This window comes from Xiphophorus couchianus, chromosome 13 (assembly GCF_001444195.1).
Source record: "Xiphophorus couchianus chromosome 13, X_couchianus-1.0, whole genome shotgun sequence".
NCBI classification, from domain to species: domain Eukaryota; kingdom Metazoa; phylum Chordata; class Actinopteri; order Cyprinodontiformes; family Poeciliidae; genus Xiphophorus; species Xiphophorus couchianus.
In genome coordinates this window covers 13,603,617-13,625,421 of record NC_040240.1, presented here as the reverse complement: position 1 = coordinate 13,625,421, position 21,805 = coordinate 13,603,617, and the positions used below count along the sequence as shown (strand labels likewise).

Here is a 21,805-nt window from a genome sequence, read left to right as displayed (position 1 = left end):
AGCAAGCAAAAAGTAAAGGAAACTTTCACAATAACAGGCTTCGGAAGCTCAAACGTTCAAACATTTAAAAGGGATAAAATAGCAGAAAGGAATGCTTCCACTTACATTTCTCGTATATTTCTCCTCTAAAATGTCTCAAACTGATTATTTTTTGTTTTTAGGTTTTTTTTTCCTCTTTTTTTGCTTTTTTTTTTTAGCTCGGAAAAGCAGACCTTGTGTTACAGGACTGGCTGGAGACTTGTTTCCATCGTTTGCTTTTTTTTAAACTTCGTATTTAACATCTTTTACTTTGTTTTGCTTATTTTTTAAACATTTTTTTTTTAAACCCTTCTTCTGTGCGTGAAGCTCGTCTCGAGGTTGCCCTCGCCTGTGGAGGAGGGAGAACGATTACAGTTAGACACATTGGTTTTTCATAAAGCTCTCAGCATGAGAACAACAACAATAGATCTTAAATGTGTACCTTGGGCTCAAACACTTGGGACAACGGCTGAGTTGGTCACGGTCTTCTGAGCGGCCTCCTTGGCCTGGTGGGCCTGCAGCACAGCCACAGCCTCATCCACCTGCACAGATATTTGTGTTTGACGTCAGTGAAACCCCAGCAGCGCAATGCCATTTTACAGAGTGATTTATACGCAGCAATATACAAATGTAATTTATAAAGTTTTTCCAGTTTTTCCTATTATTTTCCTTCAATTTGATACTTTACTAAACCACTGTACAGTAGCTCTGGCTGGATGTTTAAAGTAGTGGAGCTGCTGGAAGATAAACTTGCCCCAGTCTTTTGCCGCCTTTTACATGTTTTCTTCCAGGTTGTGTTTAAGACTTCAAGAAAACAGAAGTCAATAAAAACTATGCATCTTTTGTGTTGCTACGTCAAGTAAAATCTTAACAAAAATCCATGAAAATTTGTGCTTTAAATAGGACGAAATTAAAAATTCTTAAAGGAAATTAATACTTTTGCAACTCTGTCATATTTATGATGACTGCTTATGTTACAGCAGTGAAGCTCTGGTGCGACGTACCGTGGCTTCGCAACTACAAGCTGTTTGTATCAGAAAACCTAAGAGGTTACCTTGGAGCGGAGAGACTCTGGGGACTCCAGCATGTGAAGCAGCTCTGAGTTGTCAATCTCCAGCAGCATGCCAGTAATCTTGCCTGCCAGGCTGGGATGCATGTTCTGGATCAGTGGGAACAGACGCTCACCTATGAGGGAGATGGAGAGGATTTAGAATCAAAGGCCATTAACCCCCGGCGACGCTCTGGGAAGTGTTTGACACATAGAAACCACAGCATCCGCTCTGAATGCCGTCAGTGAAGCTCACCCAGCATCTGCTTCTGCTCCTGCGGCGGAGCAGCGGCCAGCATGGAGGCGGTCAGAGGCTCCTGTCCCTGAACATGGACCGCAGGCTGAGTGGTGAGAGACACAGAGTTATTACAGGCACAGCTGTAACCTCCACTGTCGCTACAGAGATGGCAGCAGCCTTACCTGCTGCAGATTGACCTGTGGCTGGGAGGTGATGTGCTGCTGAGGGTTGCGGACCCCTGCGGCGTACTTGTACTGAGGAACTCCGCGCACTGGAGCAGTTGTTGCCGTGGCTGCGGCAGGCGGTCGGGGAGCCACGGTCTGAGCGGCTGCAGGAGGAGCCAAACAGGGAGAGAGAATCAGCAAGATACTGAACATGAACAGAACGCGTTACCAAACGGGTTTGTGCCGACTAGACTGACCGACACGCTGGGCGGACATCATGCGAGGGACCTGATTTGTGGGCCGCATGGTGCTGAAGGTCTGAGGACGTGGCGCTGACGCACGCATGGCACCGGTCATGTTCTGAAAGTCTGAGAGACACATCAACGATTAATGAACTGTGAGACGGACAATCGGGCCCAGGTAAGGTTTTTAGAAAACGCTCACGTTGAGGTCGGATCCCCTGGGTCGTCCAGCGTGGGCTCGGCCGCAGCTGAGCCATCTGGCCCGCAGCTGGGTAGTAGGCAGCGCGGTTCTGGGCCTGTGGTATGGCAGCCATGAAGTAGCCGGAGGGCGGGGCCGGCTGGTAGGGGTTGATGACGGGATTTGGCACGGCGCGGACGCTGGCCATGCGCTGCATGTACTGGTTGGTCAGGTGGGCTTGGCGCTCCTCTTTCCTCTGAGCCAGAGCCACGTACAGCGGCTTGGTGGCCACGATGCGCCCGTTCATCTCCGTCACGGCTTTGGTCGCCTCCTCAGGGGACGAGAAGCAGACAAAACCGAAGCCTTTGCTGCGGCTGCCTTCCATCATGACCTGGTAGAGAAAGAATCAAACGTGAAACTCCAGAAGACATCCGCAGCTCATTTCAGCTTTGAGAAGAAAGGTTAAAGGTCGAACCTTGGCACTGGTTATGGTGCCGAACGGGGAGAACTCCTTCCGCAGGCGTTCATCATCAATCCCATCATCAAGGTTCTTCACATACAAGTTGACACCCTATCAATAAGAACAAATATTTCGAAAACAAAAGCAGGTCAGCAAGAATAAACAACAAGTTAAATGTAAAATTCCTGTCTGCAGCATGTCTTTGTCCCCAAAACCCGAGGTAAAGGGAAGTGGGGCCCATGAGCTGAAGAGTTGCTGTTGCAGCCATTTTGGCCAGTGGACCCAACTGCAGAGGGAGCACTGAATTTGACAAAGCTGCAGTTTCTTTCCGTGAGCAGACGGCATCTGATCCTGGAAGTATTTACGCTCACCTGGTAGCGAGTCATACGGTCTTGTTTCATCTGCTCAAATTTGCGCTTCAGCTCCGTCTGTCGTTCCACCTTCTTCTGAGCGCGGCCGACGTAGATGGGCTTCCCGTTCAAGTCCTTTCCGTTCATTTCATCCACTGCCTGAAATTAGAAACAATGTGGCAAAAATTACATTAAAAAAAAAAAAAAACGGTTACTAAAAACGAGAGTCGTGTTTGTCTCAAGTCAAACCTTCTGCGCGTCTTCGTGTCTTTCAAAGCTGACGAAGCCGAAGCCTCTGGACTTTCCGCTGTCATCTGTCATGACCCGGGTACTCAGCGCATTTCCTGAGCATCAAACGCAACAAGGTTGTCAACCAAAACTCCTATATTCTTAGTAGCATCTTCAAGGAGCAGTTAGAAAATTGGACTCACCGTATTTACTGAAGAGCTCTCTCAATTTCTCATCGTCCATATCGTCACCAAAGTTTTTAATGTAAACATTAGTAAACTCTTTTGCCCGGGCGCCCAACTCAGCCTCGCGCTCCTTACGAGATTTGAAACGGCCAACGAACCTGCAGGAAAAAAAAAAAGAAAAGGAAAAAAAAAAAACATTTAGAGGAACTAATTAACATCAATAATATTTGGTCTGTCGATGAATTTAAATTATATTTCCAACATGGTAGAATCAAGACAGTCGCCTCTCGACCGTCCGCTTTTTGTAGTCAACAAGCACCTGACAGAATTCTGGCTGAATATTTACAAGTAGGACTGAAACCAAAGAACACTGTACCAGCTGTGAAGCATGGTAGTGGCAGCGGTATGCTGAGGGTCCATGGCTCCGGTGTAGAGAAGGAACTGGTTGGAATAATGAGAACATTATTCAAACCACATTTCAATTTTGCCTTAAAAATGAGTAATCTAAGAAGACGATAATTCAAACATGGATCAAAACTGGTCCAGGAATGGATTAAGGAGACTAAAATTAGGAGAAATGGGAATAAAATCAGTCTAGAGATTTGCAGAAATGTATAGACTAAGAACCACTTTCTCTGAATAATCTAGTGGCTAATTTTTGGTTTAACTGACAACTCAAAATTATTATTTTTCCTCAGAAACACATTATAGGTGTTAAACGTTTATAATACAACTTTTGTATTTATTCTGTACCTCTAAATAAGTGATATAATTAAACCAGGTAGATTAAAATTAATTCAGGCTTCTGCGCATTAACCCACTCAGGCAACTAATCAGTCAAATGGACTGAAAAAAAACCTGAAAAAGGCAGCAGAGAGACAACAAATTTAATAAATAAATGGATTCTATTTATAAAGTGCCATTTCCAGCATTACAAAACTAAAGCATGTATTAATTATGCATTGACGAACAAAAAGGCAGAGTATTCAGAATATTAAATATGATGAGGCTAAACTGGATGTAAACAGAAACGGGTCTCAGTTCTGTCAAAATAATTTATTTCTGTTCTACCTTTCAGTGTTTTAAATGTATAAATTACTAAAATATATATTTTTTTAATTATGTAATTGTTTTTTAAAATTTTTTTACTCCACAGAACTCTGGTCAATTTTGTTTTAAATTAGCTTTATGAGTAAAGTTGATATGACCTGCTTTGAGAGTTTGTCGTGCTACATTGTGATTCATTTGAAAATGTCCATACCTGAAATAATTTTTGGCTTTTAAACCCAAAAATGATCTGATAAACATTTAGAACCTGGTTTAATATGGAGCAGTCAAACAGTTTATGCGCCATGATTAGTTTGCAAGAGTAGCAGAGACGGAGCCGGCCAATGACGAGAACTGAACACAGAGAACACAGAACTGAACTCCCAGTTCTTGCAATGAGAGTGAGTCACAGCCAGGATTGTGCCAGAAGCTTTTTGATGTCTTCCAAAAGTTCAGAACCACTTAAAAACATCCACTTACACTTTTCTGTCATTGAGCAGCATGCCGTTCATTTTTTCAATGGCTCGTTCAGCAGCTTCCTGAGTCTCAAAATGCACAAAGCCGTAGCCTTTAGAGCCATTCTCATCACAAACCACCTGAGACGGAGACAGAGAGGACATGTGCTGCTTGAAGTTACACACATATACACACACATGCTGGAACAAACATGTACCAGTTAGAGCACACCTGGCAGCATCAGTCATGGCCATCATGAGCACCAACCTTTTCTCTTTACACCATTTGACCATATCAAAGTAAAAAGCAACATTCTGATGCGTTAGTGTCATGATTGAGTATTAACTTGAAATCTAGAAATCACTCACATCAAACAGCTTCATGAGTGAACATCATCAGCAGCAAATGTAGAATGCTGCAACCAGAGAAACACTAAACAAAGAAAGTGACGCTTTACCTTGCAGGACAGGATGTTCCCGAAAGCAGAGAAGGTGTCATAAAGAGCCTTGTTGTCAATCGACTTGTCAAGATTCTTGATGAAGATGTTTCCCACGCCACTTTTTCTCAGAGACGGATCACGCTGCGACCACATGATGCGTACGGGCCGCCCTTTGATCACGTCGAAGTTCATGGTGTCCAGAGCGCGCTCAGCTAAAAGAGAACACAGGTATTTTACTCATTTAACACTTAATATACACTATATGAACTAGTCACTGATGTAATGCTAAATTCATGAAGGAAAGCATTAACGTGTGGTAGGGAATGTTTCTACTTCCTAACTAATCTGAAAAACAAGCATTAAGTTTTTAACTTTAATCGTTTTAAAGACTTCAAGATTTTTGACACAACTCAAATACGCTCAAGGGACAAGAACTTGTCCTAATCGGTTTGTTAGGCGTGCCACTGGCCTCTTTCTTTCCCCCTCTTAGAAATTCCACAAAAATGACAGAAAACAAGCTTAACAGTAGGTGTTGCTGCAAGAGCTTAACTAAAACTGCAACGAGAGCAAATATTACAACACGAAAAAGAAGGAGCGGTAGTTTAAAACTTCTCTGGTCGGACAGCCTCGCTCTTCAGACTGCATTCTGGAAATATTTTGCTTACTCGTTTTATTTTACAGCATTCTAACAATCACATTACATAGTTTAATTTTGACTTACCTGAAGCTTTATTTCCTTATCACAAAATATGACGTACAGTTGTGATCCCTTATAATTAGGCCCACAGCGAGGTCAAGGTTATAACGCTGATTCTTGACCCGTACATCCCCATTGCACTCCTCAGCTGAGACTATTTGCTAACATGTAGCATTAAAATCAGGATTCCCCTTAAAACAGACCAGAGGTGTAAATCTAATAACTGCCAACAACAGGAGTGCTTATACGGAATGCTGATGAGACAAAATTGCCAACTCTCAATTAACATCAACATTCTTTGCTTGGCACAGTTTGACCAGTCCCAGCAGCATTGCATCACGTTACCACCGACCTCCGGTCCAGCGCCCTCTAGCCCCTGGTCCTCAAGGCACACTGCCCTGCATGTTTTAGATGTTTCTATGATTCAGCACACCTGATTTTAATTGGTGATTGACGTTCAGACTTTTGCTGAACTGAAATCATCTGACTCGGGTGTGTTGAAGCAGGGAAACATGAAAACAGGCAGGGTATATGACTCACTGATAGCCCAGCTAAAAACACAGCCAACATCTGTCAAACTGAACTGTTGTGGATTTCTAAATGAAACTCATGGTACAGTTCCCCAACCACAACATGTAGAAATTATTCTACTTTTCTCTTTTTTAAAAAGCCGTGTTTGTTGAAGTGCTTCCATTTATATTCATTTTTTTTTAATAGAAAAAAAAAGTGCCTTACTTTCACGTTTTGGCTGAGAAAACTGGGCACCTGTCTTAGGAATTTTGCACCCACTAGTGCAGGGTTGTGGGTGTTAATATTTCAAATATTTATTTCATGTTTGTATGAAGCATAAATGAATTCCAAATTCATGATTTACAAAATAACAATGCGATTTCATCCAATCTAGTAGCACTGGCATTATTAAGCCATTTATTCAGGGAGTTTTAAATGATTTAGGTCAATAAAAATGTTTACAAACAAACTTTTTGTTTTACCTGCTCAATAATAATCTAAAACACACATAATGAAATGAACTGAGTAATCAGGGTTTTTTTTCTGGAAAATAATCTGTTCATCATTGTGGACACATAAGAAGGATTTTTCATATTTGCCTTACTAAACAAATAATTTTTTTTATTGTCTTGGTATGAAATTGTTTTAGTCTATTCCCAGCTACAAGAACAGGACAAAAATAAATAAATCAGCTGTAGACATTTTGGATTCCCCATGCTCTCAACTGCCTGTGGCCATAGATTTAAATAAATTTTAAAAACTGTTAAAATGTAATGTTTCTCAATACTATTTATACCGACTCATTCTTACATTCATTTGTCCCTGAAAGAGTTTATTATACACGATCGTTGCTTAAAAACTTAAAAGTCTTCTCATGACAGATTACACGGAATCAATTTTAACAGCTCTGTGTACAAACACACCCACGGGAGCAAAAGGGTAAAACAGGCCCACCCTCTTATCACCAACATGCAGAAAATGCTTGCTAAAGAGCACATACCAAACCTTTATGGAACAAATGACTTGTTTTAGTGAAGTAGCAATGACATTTTTACCCTTTTTCATACAGACAACAGTCCATTCAACAACTTAAAACTGTTGGCAATCATTTTATGGGCATTGGAAGGTAAATTTGTCAGCACTACAGTTGGGGTGCTGCCCGGACAGAACAGATAAAGAGCCCTTTTTGGCAGCCAGCAGGGTCCTTTTACTTTGCTGAGGTGGGCAGGGCAGGCAGGATGTGGCGCTGCTCTGCTACGCCAGTGGACCAGACCCCACCGCAGTCGCATGTAGTTCACACAGCCTCTCTCTGACTGACAACCCCTTTAAAGCACATGACTGCATTTATTAGACATTTTATCTGAATGGTTTAGCAATATCCGACTTACCGTCCGCCGGCTGTTGGAAGTTGACATAGGCGTATCCGAGGGAACGCCGGGTGATCATGTCCCTACAGACCCGAATCGAGAGGATGGCTCCGGCTGGGCTGAATTTCTCATACAGCATGGCCTCGGTCACATCTGGATGCAGGTCCCCGACATACAGGGAGGCCATGGGATAACTGGGAGCGCTAGGGTTCATCCTTATTTCTCTCCTCCTCGAGACTAGCGGTTATAAACGGACTACGCTTTGAGTTTGTTAACGGGAAGGAAGACTGGCTGGGGGGGGGGGGGGGAGAAAAGTTGCTAACGGTCGGTATCGTCGGTAGGACCTTTGATGGCGAATTGTAAACGTTATACAACCGTTGACTTGTCAGTTGGGAGTCAAAACGTCTAATTCAATTGTTTTAAAACGACACAACGTCGACTTCAGTTCGAGTTAAAAGACCCTTTAAAATTTGACAAACGAAAAAGAGGGGGGGGGAAGCTAACGACTGAAAAAAAAAATCCGACACGTTGGGGTACGTTACCGTCAGTCCTCGACCGTCTTTACTGCCTCTTCACTGACTTGTTACAAAAAGAAAGAAAGAAAAAGATTTTTTATATATTTTTTTTATGTTTTGAAAATTTTTTTGTATTTTTATTTTTTTTTTTATAGAATGTGTGATGAGCGAGCTCAGAGCACACACGCACTCACACAGCACTGACAGCCGGGGGTTGAAGGGAAGGAAGCAGAGGGGAGGATGTCTGACTATATATCGACGCATGCGTCACACAAATGGACCAATCATCCTGCAGTATCGCTGAGGAGGAAAGGGGCGTTTATCCGGGAGGGTAGGCACGACGATGATGGTGGTGGAATCCCGAAAAACGTGTTTAAAAGGCGAATACTAACTTACTGTTATGCCACCACTGACCTGGTGTAAAGTGAAACTGAATAAGTGATTTAATACTTATCGGTTCTTTGTGAATGGCATCTACTACATAATCTCCTATATGTTTAAAGGACTGAAAACTATACATTTCTGAACCTCTCGTTCTATTTCAAGTCATATTGTTGTAAACCAAGACCTAAAACTCTCATTTCAAATTTGAATAAAGATTGAGCCAACATAAAAATATCAGAGTACCTTGTAAACGTATTTATTGTCCTAAACTTTACTAATTTTATTCCTTTACGGCAATAAATTTCACAGTATTTATTCACTATATAATAAATACTGTATAGTGTATATGGAACCCATGGTATCATAGGTTCCTCCTACCATAGGAAGAAAATGGTAGTATGACAAGAATTTGTATTCAGCCTCCTTTATTCTAATACCACAAAATAAAAATAAATGTCATCAATAATCCCTCAGAAGTCTATAAATAAACACTTAAATTTTAATGTAATGATACAATTCTGTGAGAAGCTTTTAGAAAATATTAGTGAACAAGTAGCATCACAAAGACCAACGAATATAGCAGACAGGCCAAGGATAAAGATGTGGATAAGTTTAAAGGATAATTAGGTCATGAAACAATATTACAGGCTTTGACAAACTGGTGAAACTCAACAACACGACTGTTTCAGGTGTAATTTCTTGGTAGGTTTGCAGTTATGCAAAGACGTATTGTTACCCTTACACCTAGTAAAACATTGTTTAGTATCACAAGCTAATCAAGCTTTATACCTATTTGAAACGTGCTTGTGTTTAGTTTAAGTAAAGAAAATTTATTTAAACAAATGTAACATGCTACCAGAAATTAGTAGTTTTATAAAAACAAATTTTATGAAGACACTTAGAAACAAATTAAACAAACTTTTTTTAACATGTGAAAGGTCAATTTGCATCATTACATGCAACCTAAAACTAAAAATAATTAAATTAAAATTTTGTTTATATTTCCCAAAATTCCTTAGAGGGGATCAGCAGTGTTGGAGCTGAATCCGTTTGTGTGACAGAAACTTTTAATCCTCTTTCCCTGCCTGCATTTTAGTCCTACTGACATGAGAATTCAATGCACAGATTTGACTAAATGCTGAAGGCTTGAAGTGAAACCTGAGGATTTATGGCAGACTATATAAGGTGCACTGAGACATTGTGAAGAGATGTGGGCATAAAAGTGACAAAAGGACAGGACTTGATTCTAAAAAAAAAAAAAAAAAAAAGCTGTTGCATTTGTACTTAAAAAAAGAGCCACTGATTAGAATTAAACCAATTAATAAAAGTGGGACTAATTGACGCCAACATAGATAACATACAGACAGGAAGTGTTCAAAAGACTTAAATGCCTCTAAGTCAATAGCCAATTTTTAGAATATAATCATGCATACAGTATTTTCTCCCGTTTTTCAACATCTGCAGCAATCATCAGCAGAGGGCAGCATTGTTGGTGAAAACCAACCATCTGTCAAACTGAATCTGCCTTCAGACTCACAGGCCTTAAATTATGTCTTTACTTTGGCAGCGGAGAAGGAAGAGGTTTTTGTCACTTATTGTGTTACCTCAGAAATACCCCCAAAGTTTTTCCTGTAGACATAAAGTGTGTTAATCTCTGCTGTGATTATAACTAAACTTTGGCCTGCTGAGAGTAACACTGAGCTTTTGATATAGCAAACACTAAGCCTTCGGTTTGCCATAAAACAACGGAGGATTCCGTGGAACAGCACCTTGTGTTCACTATCAAGCATGGTGGAGTAAGTGTAATGCTGTGGCTGTACTTTACCTCCAAATGCCCTGAGAATCTTAATAGACTACACGAAACATGCATAATTACTTGAAACTCGAGAGAAACATTTTCAAATCCAAATCTGGTGAACTCTTCAGCAAAGTGAAAATTGGCCATCACTGGGTCATTTGGTGGTGATGATCCAAACTAATGCAGAAATGGCTCATCAGATACAAATTCGCTATTCTTTCACGAGTCTCTGTCCACTGACTGAATCTAATGGAAAACCTGCTGCTAACTATAAAATTTGTTGAATTGTGGTGGTTTGGGCACTAGATTCCATTGCGATAGCAATAATTCTGTTTAAAAGTTATTCATTGCAGCAGGACTCGTTCCCACTGAATAAATGTATAATAAAAAAAAAAAAACATCTTTCTGTGTGCTGCTGAGATAAAAGCAATTTATAAAGGCAGTTATAAATTGTAAGTGTAGCTGGCACAAATGTATATAAAAAGCTGATTCATCAATACAAAGCACCACAAGACTCAGTTTGAATGCTTTAATTCCACTTACATGAAAGCACATAACCAAATAATCCACTCATTGTGTAACTTGCAAATTCTGTATCCCACCTTTTCTTTTAAACCAAAATACTGTAATTAGAAGAAACTGGCACTACTTTGTAACTACAAAATGGCTTTTAATGAAGCTTTCTACAACAATTTCTATGCTCACTTTTTACTCCACATCATGATTTACTCCCATACAAAAAGGTAAATATGTTAAAACACCAGGTTAAAGCTAAATACTAAACCAAAACTGCCAGTTCTGAAACATGCCTAACCCCCACACCACACTACTGAGAACCACATACATTCTCCAGGAGTCTAAGGGAATAAAATACAGAAAATTAAAATGGAAAAGAATACCTGAATAGAAAAAGAGTAGAAAGCCACATAAAAGCGCATGGCAAAAAGTATCCTCTGCACTGCTAAAGAGTTAAAATATCAAAAGGTTACAGTATCGAGCCATTTTTAATCAAGTTGTTGTCTTAGGCTGTTAACTTTTATGTGGTATGAAAAACTGCAGGAAATCAAAGATTACACATTTCACTGTTGATAATAGGTCGCTTAACAAATGGACCAACGTGTAAGTGATCGTCCAAACAGAAAACACTTCCTGAAACATGTACCATCCATTAACACACTACACGGGACACCAACAGGGCGGGATGGATACAAGCACTAAGGAGACAGATCTTCACCTGTATTAGTGTACAATCACTGCTTACTGTCAGATGGAACATTTAGGGGCCCTGCCCTCTTTTTACAGTGGTTTCAGAGAAAGTTTAGTGGACCAAAGTGTCACAAAGGTTGTTTAGTTCAAGTAAAAACATAGAAATTGTCCAGAGACAGATTAGAGGTTGTCTTGTTTGTTTTCCTGCAACAGCAGCAGCTTGCTACACTGATAAATGTTACAGATCATTGGGGCAGACCTAGAGGAGGGACCTAAAGTCGACAAAACAAAAATACACAGGTTGACGAAATAATAATAATGTTCAAAAGGAAATCAAGTCTATTCCATTCTTTTCTCTGTGGAGGTGCTCATACAATAACCACACACTCACTGATGCACGCGCACACACTTCAATGCATCTGCACACACATCCTGTACTTTTACACACTGTCAGTGGAGTGTAAACATACATCTTTGTGCATGTATGTGCACACACACACACACACACACAACCAAGCACACAACTTAGGCTGGTGAGAGGTAAAAAATGTGTTTTATTTTTCTCCCGTTGTCTCTCTGTAGTTCAGTTCTCGGCTGCCGGCTCCTGCTCAGTCTCCTTCCCTTCCTCCTCTCCCTCTCCCTGCGCGTCCGACATCCACAGCTGCAACGAGGCGCCAGAGGAATGCAGGGTTGAGCACAGTTCATCAAAATCAGCTTTTACAGAGCAAACGCATTAACACTCACCTTTGTCATATTGTGTGACTTTACAACCACAACCTTCAATTTAATTGGGAACAGACAAACACAAAGTAGAACACAACTGAAAAGTTAAGAGATTGAGATATGATTTCAAAAATCAGAAGATGTTACTCTGATATCCCAAAATAAAGAACAAACCGAATCATGAACCAGTAACTCGGACAGGTCAGGTAGAAAGAAGTGGAGAAGTTAAATCAGTTACAATACAACCTACCAAAGCACGTGAGCAATGATCAATCCATCATGCAGTATTACTGCTCTCATAAAAACAAGCAATGGGAAACAGTAACAACCCCAATGATACTTTTAATTATGGAGCTTACCAGATGCAATCATGTAGAGTTTATCGCTACAATAACACAATATTCTTCTGGTGACTAAATAAAAAAAAAAAAAGGCAAACAAATTCTCCAGCTCTTTACCAAGAAAGATCTGGAAAGGACAGCACTAATCGGGTAAGCAGTTAAGAGGCGCATGGCATCTTTGAAGGAGCTGCAGAAATCAACAACTAAGGTAGGAGATTCTGTCAACTGCACAGCTAACGTTTGGAAGAGTTGCAAGATAAAAGTCATTGTTGAAGAAAATACACTTTATGTCTGGCTTCCACTTAGACATAAGCTATGTGGGCAACACAGCACATATGGAGCTCTGACCAAAAAACACGCAAACTTGCCTGCATGCAAAACATTGTCAGAAAACCTCCACTACACGTCTTCCTGAGCACAGTATCCTTACAGTGAAATATGGGTGTGGCAGCATCTTGCTGTGGGGATGCTTTTCGGAAGCAGATCAGACAATGCGGAAGATGGTTTCAGCTAAATTTAAGGTAATCCAGGAAAAATAAATAAATCACTAGAACCTGGCACAACAATCTAACCAAGCAGAATGATTCAGAGTAAAGCATCGTCATGGATGTATAAGAATGGCCCAGTCAAAGTTCTGATCTAATTCCAATTAATCACCCGTTTCCATTTTACAATGATACTCTACATTGAGTTGTTCCACCAAATACTAAATACACAGAAGTTTGTGTGTTTTAATGTGGCAAATGTTCAAAGGGTGTGAATACTTTTACATATAGGTCAATATGATGCGAGTCACTCACTGTCAGATTGTCACGGAGCAGCTGCATGATCAAGGTGCTGTCTTTGTAGGAGTCGCTGTTGAGAGTGTCCAGCATGGCTATGGCTTCGTCAAAGGCCTGGAGGAGACAGGAGGGGCATATTTAATGGCTAAATGGGGAAACTATATAAAATACACAAGTCTCAAATTTTTTACGATTGCTCAAACACAAGATTGGTAGTAGGGTGTAAAGTCAACATACAGTACATCAGAAGACAAACTTTTTGAGATTCTAGTTTATCGTCCACTCTTCAGACTTTCGCATACAAAGTGAATTCAGTTTGTTGTGATGCTTGTTCATGTTTTCTATTCTTGTTTCAGAATATTTTATAATCAATGGTTCTGCCAAAACTACAAAGCTGGAATTACAGAACCTTTATTCACCGTTTCAGCATGTTGTCCATTTCTTACTTCCACTTAAATGTACAGTTTTGATAACTCTAGATATTTGAGTAAATTTAGTAGGTTGGTTTGTCATCTGTAGCTTCCACTGGTCATGAAACATGATGCTCAGGTTGGTTTTAGACTCCACCGTGTCCTAAACAGCTTATGCACCGACTTAGATAAGTTCTATGCTTGATAACCTGTAAATTATTATAGACTAAGATGCAGATTGTTTAAAGCATGGTTGATGATCCATGTTGCCTTTGTTAGGTTTGTGAAAATAAAAAAAAAAATAGAAGTAATAATTTCTTAGGCATCTAAACCACCAGACCCTATTTAAGAACCACAAGTGCAGAGGAGTAGTGATCAAAATCAGTCACTAAGGGCCACTGTCCTGTGTGTTTTAGACGTGTTCTCTGGTTCAGCACAACCGAACCGAAATAATGGGACTATAGGTCCTTTCTGGAGAACCTGATCTCATGTTGAGGAGGTAACCTGGTAATTCTAATCAACCTGGCTGGATTAGGGACACAACCACAACAAGCTTATGAAGCAACGCTGCTCTAGGAGCAAAAAAGCAGGAATGTTTTCAGTGTGTAATCTTTAAATGCATGTTTAGCTATTTGTGGATATTCTGTTAATGACTCTACCTAAATGAGTTGGACAAAAATGCAGCTTCTGATGAGACAATTGAAAGGCAAGATGTGAGTAATAATATAAAAAGCCTTTTTTTAAAAGCAGCCCAGAAATTCAAATGTTTTTCTCAATTAAATGTTTTTTTTCTCCCATAATAACATAGAAAATGTTAAAAGTAAATTCTTCACTTTTTCAGATATTAAACCTGATAATGAGCTCATGTTTATTAACTTGTTCAATTAACTTTAGCAACACAGTTTTAGTGTCATTTTTAATTGATCACTTGAGGACATCATCTGAGCTTGGATTCATGTCAGCAGAGGTTCTCCAGACAGAACTGTCAGGACGCTTATAAAAACATAACTTGAGTAAGAAACTGCATGAGATTCAGCATACTACAGAATAAAAAATTATTTAGTACAAAACTATTGGAAATTTAAACCTTCATTAATCAATGTTTGAAATTCCAGTTCCAAATTAAACATGGAGATTCAGTGCCATCAAGCTTGGCTTAAAGAACATTGTCATGTCTTCCTTATATTCACTACCTCTCACTTTAGAACAAAATGAAGCAAAAGCTTTGTAGTTCAACATCTATAATGTTTTTCCAAGCAAAATGTAGTCAATCCCTTTTTTGTTTGTAATACATCAAAATAGCTCCATGTCCATTGCATCAACATCTTTCCAAACAAATGCTGTATGTGTGAGTCATGTGAGCAACAGTTCTCAACATTAACTTTTAAAAACCCACAGGTTAAGTTAGTTAAATGAAACTAAAACAGGACTGTGGTTGGAAAGGGGATTGTTACCGATTTGGCCAGTTGGCAGGCCTTATCAGGCGAGTTGACGATCTCGTAGTAGAAAACAGAAAAGTTGAGTGCGAGGCCCAGACGGATTGGATGTGTGGGAGGCATTTCTTTGATGCTGATATCCAATGCCTTCTGGTAGGCCTCTTGTGAGTTGTTGATGATGGCTTCATGAAAAAAGATGATTAATCAGGTGAGGATACACGTGTTCAAAGGAAGTAAAACATATAAAAGCACATAAAACATCTGGATACTAATATGCATCACGTCCAAACAGCAAAATTTACATCCATTTAGTGATATTAAGTCCAGACAGAGCTGTCTAAATTCATTGTAAAAGTAGCTTTCTAAATAAAAACCTCATAACCTTCAAGCTGATGGATTTTTCCTCTGTTATTTGTTTGGACTTAAGCATTTGTGAATACATAGCTGATTTATAAATTCACTATTGTTTTGCTTTATTACCTGCAACTTATTTTAAAACAGAGGTTTTAAACTCTAGTCCTTGGGTACTGGAGTTCTGCACCTTATTGTATGAGTTTCTGGTGCAGAACATCTAAATAAAATCAATTAGGTCATCAGCAGGACTTTGTAGAATTTGAATGAAGGCTGAGAAAGTAAATTAACTTTTTGATTCATGTATGCTAGACCTGTGGTGCTTCTAAATATTGCAGATTGGAGTTTGAGACCTCAAAACTATCCAACACATCTTGGCTATTCTGTTATGATAAAAAAAAAAAAGTACTGGTAAAATTCTGAACTACAAAGCCCCATTTTAAATTGATAAGTGGAGGAGTTTTCCACCAAACTGGCACTACAGATTTCCACTGCCTAGTATTGGCTGGGAATGTTGATCTGTCTCCATCAGCACCAAACTGATGCCAGGGGAAAGAACTGTAGGTGAAGTCATGGAAACAACAGCCAATCAAAATACGAATTAAAAATGAGTAAGTTTATGACATTGGGGCATTTTTTGCAAAGATTTATGTGATTTGTGTTGGTATTTTTCATCTTTGCACTGAAGCTCTCTGGATACCTTTAGAAGCCCTGGAAGCGGTTAAGAACTGGCTTACTTTAGTGGGGAGAAAAAAGAAAAAAGGCCAGTGTCTCATTAGAAAAAACCCCAATGATTAAAACATAATAAAGCCAGGTTGGAGAAATACAGATCAATGACTGAACAGGGCTTACACCCAGCAAAAAGGGATTGTTTAAGATTTACAGAGGTATAATAATCCCTTCCCTTCACACTTTATGGGTGATTTACATAGAAGTTGCTTTCTGAAACAAACACAGTTCATATTGCGATAGAAAATTAGGAATAAATCCTGGCGATTAAAAGCAGCCAACAGTATGGTGCCGCTCTCTTTGCAGCAGCCCATCCCTGCACTACAGCTGACAGTTGCAGATCAAGGACAAAGAGGACGTCAGTATTCTGCCCACAAACACCTGAAACACGCCAAGTCTTCACAATATGGAGGATTTACAAGATCTCTGATCAGAACACATTCATCCCATCAAGCTGATAAATGAGTTACAGATCATTACACAGAAACTGACTGCAGATCTAGGTTTTAGCACAAGGATAAATATAAAGCAATGCATGAAGTTGTGTTTTGCTTACTTTCCTTGTCTTCTCCAGTTGCCACCTCAGCCAGATATCGGTAGTAATCTCCCTTCATCTTTAGGTAGAAGACTTTGCTGTCAGCGGGCGTAGCTTTGGGGATGAGATGTTTGTCGAGTAAATCCTGCAGAGTAAAGGGTGAAACTTTAAATGCATTTATATAGTAAACCCTAAAAATAAAAACTTTGAAAATATGAATTAAATAAATAATTATCACCTTTTCACTGCTTCTTAAAAGCAGATGAGCAATATTAAAAACACAATGACAAAAAGAGTTGTTTGAGTCCTGCCCACTCACACAGGTAGGCACAACTTTCCAGTGAAATTAGCATCTTTATAAAATAGAACAATGAAATTAGTCACATGTTCCCTGCTGGGATGAATAAAGTACTTCTATTCTATTCTATGTTCAGCTCCCCTTGAGACAACGGTTTGTAGGACCACCTTTAGCTGCAAGTCTTTTTGGACATGACGCCACCAGCTTTGCAAGTTTAGAGATTAAGAGCCTATTTTATGCATAATAGCTTAAGCTCAAACTACCCTTGCCATGTTCAAGCATTGTTACATATCAATCAAAATTTCCTTTGCCATCCTGAATGTCCCCACTGCTTTCCATGACCTTTATGATCTTGGTCACTAGGAACTACATCAGTTGCAGCCATAAAGCTCAGTGACAATCTATCCAAGAGGGCGATAATATAATTGGAAAAATGAGCTTTATTGCATGGCACCAAAAACCTTGCAGTCAAATACAGTTCCTACAAGCAGTCCGTCACGATTACTTTTTCCATTCTCCAGAAAATTTCCTCCCAGGATTGATTTGTATTTAGTTTCACCCCCCCCCCCCCCCCCCCCCAAATCAACTCTCATCCCCACAGCATGATGCTGCCACCATAGTTGACGAGGTGTAGTTAATTTTATCAGAGCCCCTTCTGTCATATGCTTGCTGTGTTCTCTTGTGACAAACCTCTCTCTTCTTCAAAAGACATTGAATTTATTTAGAGGATTGATAGTAAAAAGAGCTTAAGAATGCAAGTAAAGATTTTCAGATAAAATGCTAAAAATCAGTCCTTTACCTTCCACATCAAAAGTATGAAATACTTTGTATTTAAGTGTCAAAAAAATACAATGATTTGTGGTTATGACTTGGCAAAATTTGAAACAAGTTAAACATGATCATTACAATGCAATGTTAATGTACACAGAACATCTACATAAAGACTCCTTCAAAAATAAAATATTCGATAAAAACAGAAGAAATTCACAGCATAAACCCCTATTACAATATCCCTACAGTATTAAAAATTAGCTGATCTTCAAAGAAACACTGACCAATGGAGTCTAAAGTATATTCCTGACAAGTTTAGAAGCAAGTATTTAATTTAAAAGAAACTGTAAAGCCTTGTGAGGCAATTCTTGGGATAAATCTGCCATGTGGATGACATGCTGGACTTCTTTCTTTATTCTACACTCCTAAATCATTATGTTTAAGTACCACATACAGCCAGTAGATGTCACCGCAGTGTCCAATGAGTAGTGCTGTGATAATCCTGGTTGCTTCAAATCTTTGAAAACCTGATAAGCAATATACCAAGTAATCCCAGCAATCTATTGATCTTCAAATTGCATATAAATAAATCTCTGAATCGCTAACTTTCCAATAGTTTAATCAGAAACCTGCTTATTTTTTTCTTTCCACCACCCGCTTTAACCTTCTCTTACCAAAACTTCCTTGCAGATGTCATTCAGTTCCTTCTCGATTTTCTCCCTGTATTCCTTTGCCAGTGCAGTCTTGGTGCTGTCTGACTTCTGCTCCATGCTGGAGACCACCCTCCATGAGGACCTCCTGGCTCCCACCACGTTCTTGTAGGCCACCGAGAGCAGGTTGCGCTCCTCGTTGTTGAGCTCCGAGCCCTCCTCAGTGACGGCCTTCATGGCTGCGGCCATGTCGTCGTAGCGCTCGGCCTGCTCGGCCAGTTTGGCCTTCTGTACCTGCTCTCCCTTGTCTGCCATGGCTTCTGTGCAGCGCGAGGAAGGAAGGGCAGAGGAGAGGAAGTCGGGGACAAACAGGAACCAGAGGTGAGTCCTGGATTTGATGCATGAACTTTTACATTTAACTACAATAACGTAAACAAATTTTCTTTGTGTAACAAATTATTCATTACCAAAACACGCAAGTGTTTTAGAAATCTGTTACATCATGCACAGCAGTTAAATTTCTCCACTGACAGACAGCGAAGGATATTTCTATTCCATTCTTAAATCAGTTCAGTGTTTCACAGCAGCTTCTTAGTTCATTATTGTTATTATTCACACTGAATCACCTGCTTTGTCTTCTCACAGATTGATTTACACAAAGAAGCAGAGATGCAATAAGCTGTTTAAAATAAAGGTAAATTCTGGCTGCTGCTGGTCAATTTTCTGCATCAACCTTGCAGTTTCTGTCACATTATACTTCAATTTCTGAGCATAGAAAAAAGAAGCTTACAGTAGGATGTCGATTTGTACATACTGTACACGTTTTCCCTTAGCTTTTAGCCTCTGTCCAAATACACTGGATTTGGAGATGTTGGCATCGCCAAATATTTAGTAGCCTTCTTTCAGCCAATTGATTTGCAGTGCTCAGCAACCAGCAGGGAAGAGGGAATGCTTCTTTACTCTATGTACCATACTGTCACAGAATACCATGATCATCCAAGTGTTTATTTTGGCATCTCAGTATACAAACTTTAAACTGCAGGAGTGACGCGACGGAAAATCTTAGCGGTTACCATCTAAAATAGCATGCCTAAATCCTGCAAACCACCAACACACGCAGACTGCTGTTCAAAGTCAGTAATGCTAACCAAGCTACTCGGCAATATAAGAATAATGACTGCTTTCCTCTTGAATCAAGAAAACCTTGTTTTTATAGAAAGCTTCACATCAACAGATATAAATACCTATAGGATTCTCTTAGCAGTAAGATCACAAAGATTTTTATTTATTTTTTTACAAAGTAAGTAAAAGCTTTTTAAAAAGATTTGTTTCTGTCTGATCAGTTATTACAGATAAACAACATGGCAGAGAGAACATTTTCGTCTGAATGTATTATAAAAGTAGCCGGCATACTGCATCAGTGTCGATTTAGCTATCCAATATGTGACAAATCGACTTCTTTAGCAAAGTCAATATGGAAAGCATACAGCCCACCCCAGTTTATTAACTAGCAATACAAGAATGGAGTGTATGAGTCTCCATAGGGGCTTGGCTGGAAGATAAAAAATTTAATCTAACACTGGACAAGAATAACAAATGCAGTAACCCAAACGCCATGCAAGTCCTACTGCCCAAAGGCCAAGTAGTAAGTCCTACTGCCCTGGCAACATGGTAACTAATATATTGCGCTAGGACTTTTCTTTTTTAACATGTAGAATAGAATAGAATTCAACTTTATTGTCATTGCACTGTCACAAGTACAAGCAACAAGATGTAGTTTGCATCTATCCAGAAGTGCTCTACGAGATATAAATATTTATTCACAGATGTACAAGACTATGTATGTATGGACTATAAGGGGTTATAGCAAAAGAGATATAGATATTGTGTATAAATATAAATATGGGAGCTATATGCACAGATTATACAGAATATACAAGAATGTTAGGGAATGGATTATATATGTATATAATATAATACAAGATAAATAATGGCAGATAAAATTTACTGATTGTATGTGTGTGTGAAGAAAAGCACTTATGTTTCATTCAATAAAATGCAGATTTCTTGTGTTATATAAGAGGTTTTAAAGCTATGAGTAATCCCAGTTTTATAAAAAAGATTAAATCAAACGACCATTAACAGGAAGAATTCCCAGTACACACCTGCGCCCTTCTGAGGAATGTCGCCCACCCAGTTTTACCTCACTCTCTCTCACACACACACACACACACACACACACACTCTCTCACACACCTGCCCACTGAGGTCGAACCATGTCTGACAAGATTAGTGATGGCTTTCATAAATGAATACAAGTTATATTTTCAGTGCCTAATGATGCTTCACATAGACAAAATATGAATAATTTCGCTGAACGCGTTTAACGGTGAGATGATTAAAGGAGCCTAGCTTACTTCAGTTCACAGTGAACGCCCTTTTTCGCCTTCCGGAAAACAACGGAGCTGCTGCCTTTGCTCCTGTTAACCGTCCGGTTTTAAGTCGCTTCATTCACAAATACGTGTTTGACACACCCACAAGCCACCCTCTTAAAAAAAAGAAAAGAAAATCCGAATACAAGAATAGACGCGTTAACGAGCAGCAGCTTGGCGCTGCTCATTCAGCAGACGCCGAACAAACAATGACTGGGCAGCGGAGCATCAATGACTTCCACCTAGACCCCAGACAAAAACGTCGACCAACGTGGAGCCCACAGCGACTTTCATGACGTGCGGAGGGAATTCAACGATGTCTTGGGAAACGTGCGTCGGTAGCAAAAACAAAAAATAAATGTAGGACTGACCTGTGAATGTCTTTAAACGGTGTCGCTCCTGATGCCACGGCCGCACAGCTGATGTTCTCTCCAGCTCATCCACGGGGTTTCCCTCCAATCAAACGCACAGCAGCAGGGTCTCACCGGGACGGATGACGTCAGGCCCATGTTGCTAGGTAACCAAATTTACAGGCAAAAATTTTTTACCGCCTTTTGACCAATCGGAAATCTTTTTAGCTGAACTTCCTCTTTTTTTTTGTCTAAATCTAAAAAAATATTGAAGGGAGATATTACACGCCCAAGTCTGTACAATGCATTTCTAACTAATAAATATTTAACAAAATTTTCTTATCCTCCTTTTAGTCTTTGTTAGCAAATAATCCCTGGGTTTTTCCTTTCTCACTCACAGCAATAAAAAAAAACACCTGTTTATATAGTTATGAAGACGTAACAAGAGGAAAGAGACTTTGTGACAG

General features: G+C 39.6%; 2 protein-coding genes and 1 non-coding gene across 3 annotated transcripts; all 3 read right to left on the bottom strand.

Annotated features, from left to right (window-relative positions):
* Positions 1–147: 147 nt before the first annotated feature.
* On the bottom strand, positions 148–8,371 carry pabpc1b (poly A binding protein, cytoplasmic 1 b). Its single transcript, XM_028035602.1, has 14 exons — positions 7,649–8,371; positions 5,072–5,265; positions 4,639–4,754; positions 3,130–3,269; positions 2,948–3,042; positions 2,720–2,857; positions 2,364–2,459; positions 1,913–2,279; positions 1,726–1,836; positions 1,487–1,632; positions 1,323–1,407; positions 1,073–1,203; positions 461–560; positions 148–367 (listed from the first exon to the last, which is right to left on the bottom strand). The coding sequence occupies exons 1-13, from the start codon at positions 7,839–7,841 to the stop codon at positions 468–470; spliced, it is 1,905 nt and encodes a 634-aa protein (XP_027891403.1). The 5' UTR covers positions 7,842–8,371; the 3' UTR covers positions 148–367; positions 461–467.
* On the bottom strand, positions 2,532–2,668 carry LOC114156690 (small nucleolar RNA SNORA5). The gene has a single exon (XR_003598001.1). It is a non-coding gene; the product is annotated as a small nucleolar RNA SNORA5 (small nucleolar RNA).
* Positions 8,372–10,839: 2,468 nt separating the features above from the next.
* LOC114155632 (14-3-3 protein beta/alpha-B-like) lies at positions 10,840–21,511 on the bottom strand. Its single transcript, XM_028035612.1, has 6 exons — positions 21,360–21,511; positions 18,581–18,876; positions 16,859–16,982; positions 15,241–15,404; positions 13,395–13,490; positions 10,840–12,191 (listed from the first exon to the last, which is right to left on the bottom strand). Exons 2-6 carry the CDS (start codon positions 18,869–18,871, stop codon positions 12,114–12,116), a joined length of 753 nt encoding a protein of 250 aa, XP_027891413.1. The 5' UTR covers positions 18,872–18,876; positions 21,360–21,511; the 3' UTR covers positions 10,840–12,113.
* Positions 21,512–21,805: the final 294 nt, after the last annotated feature.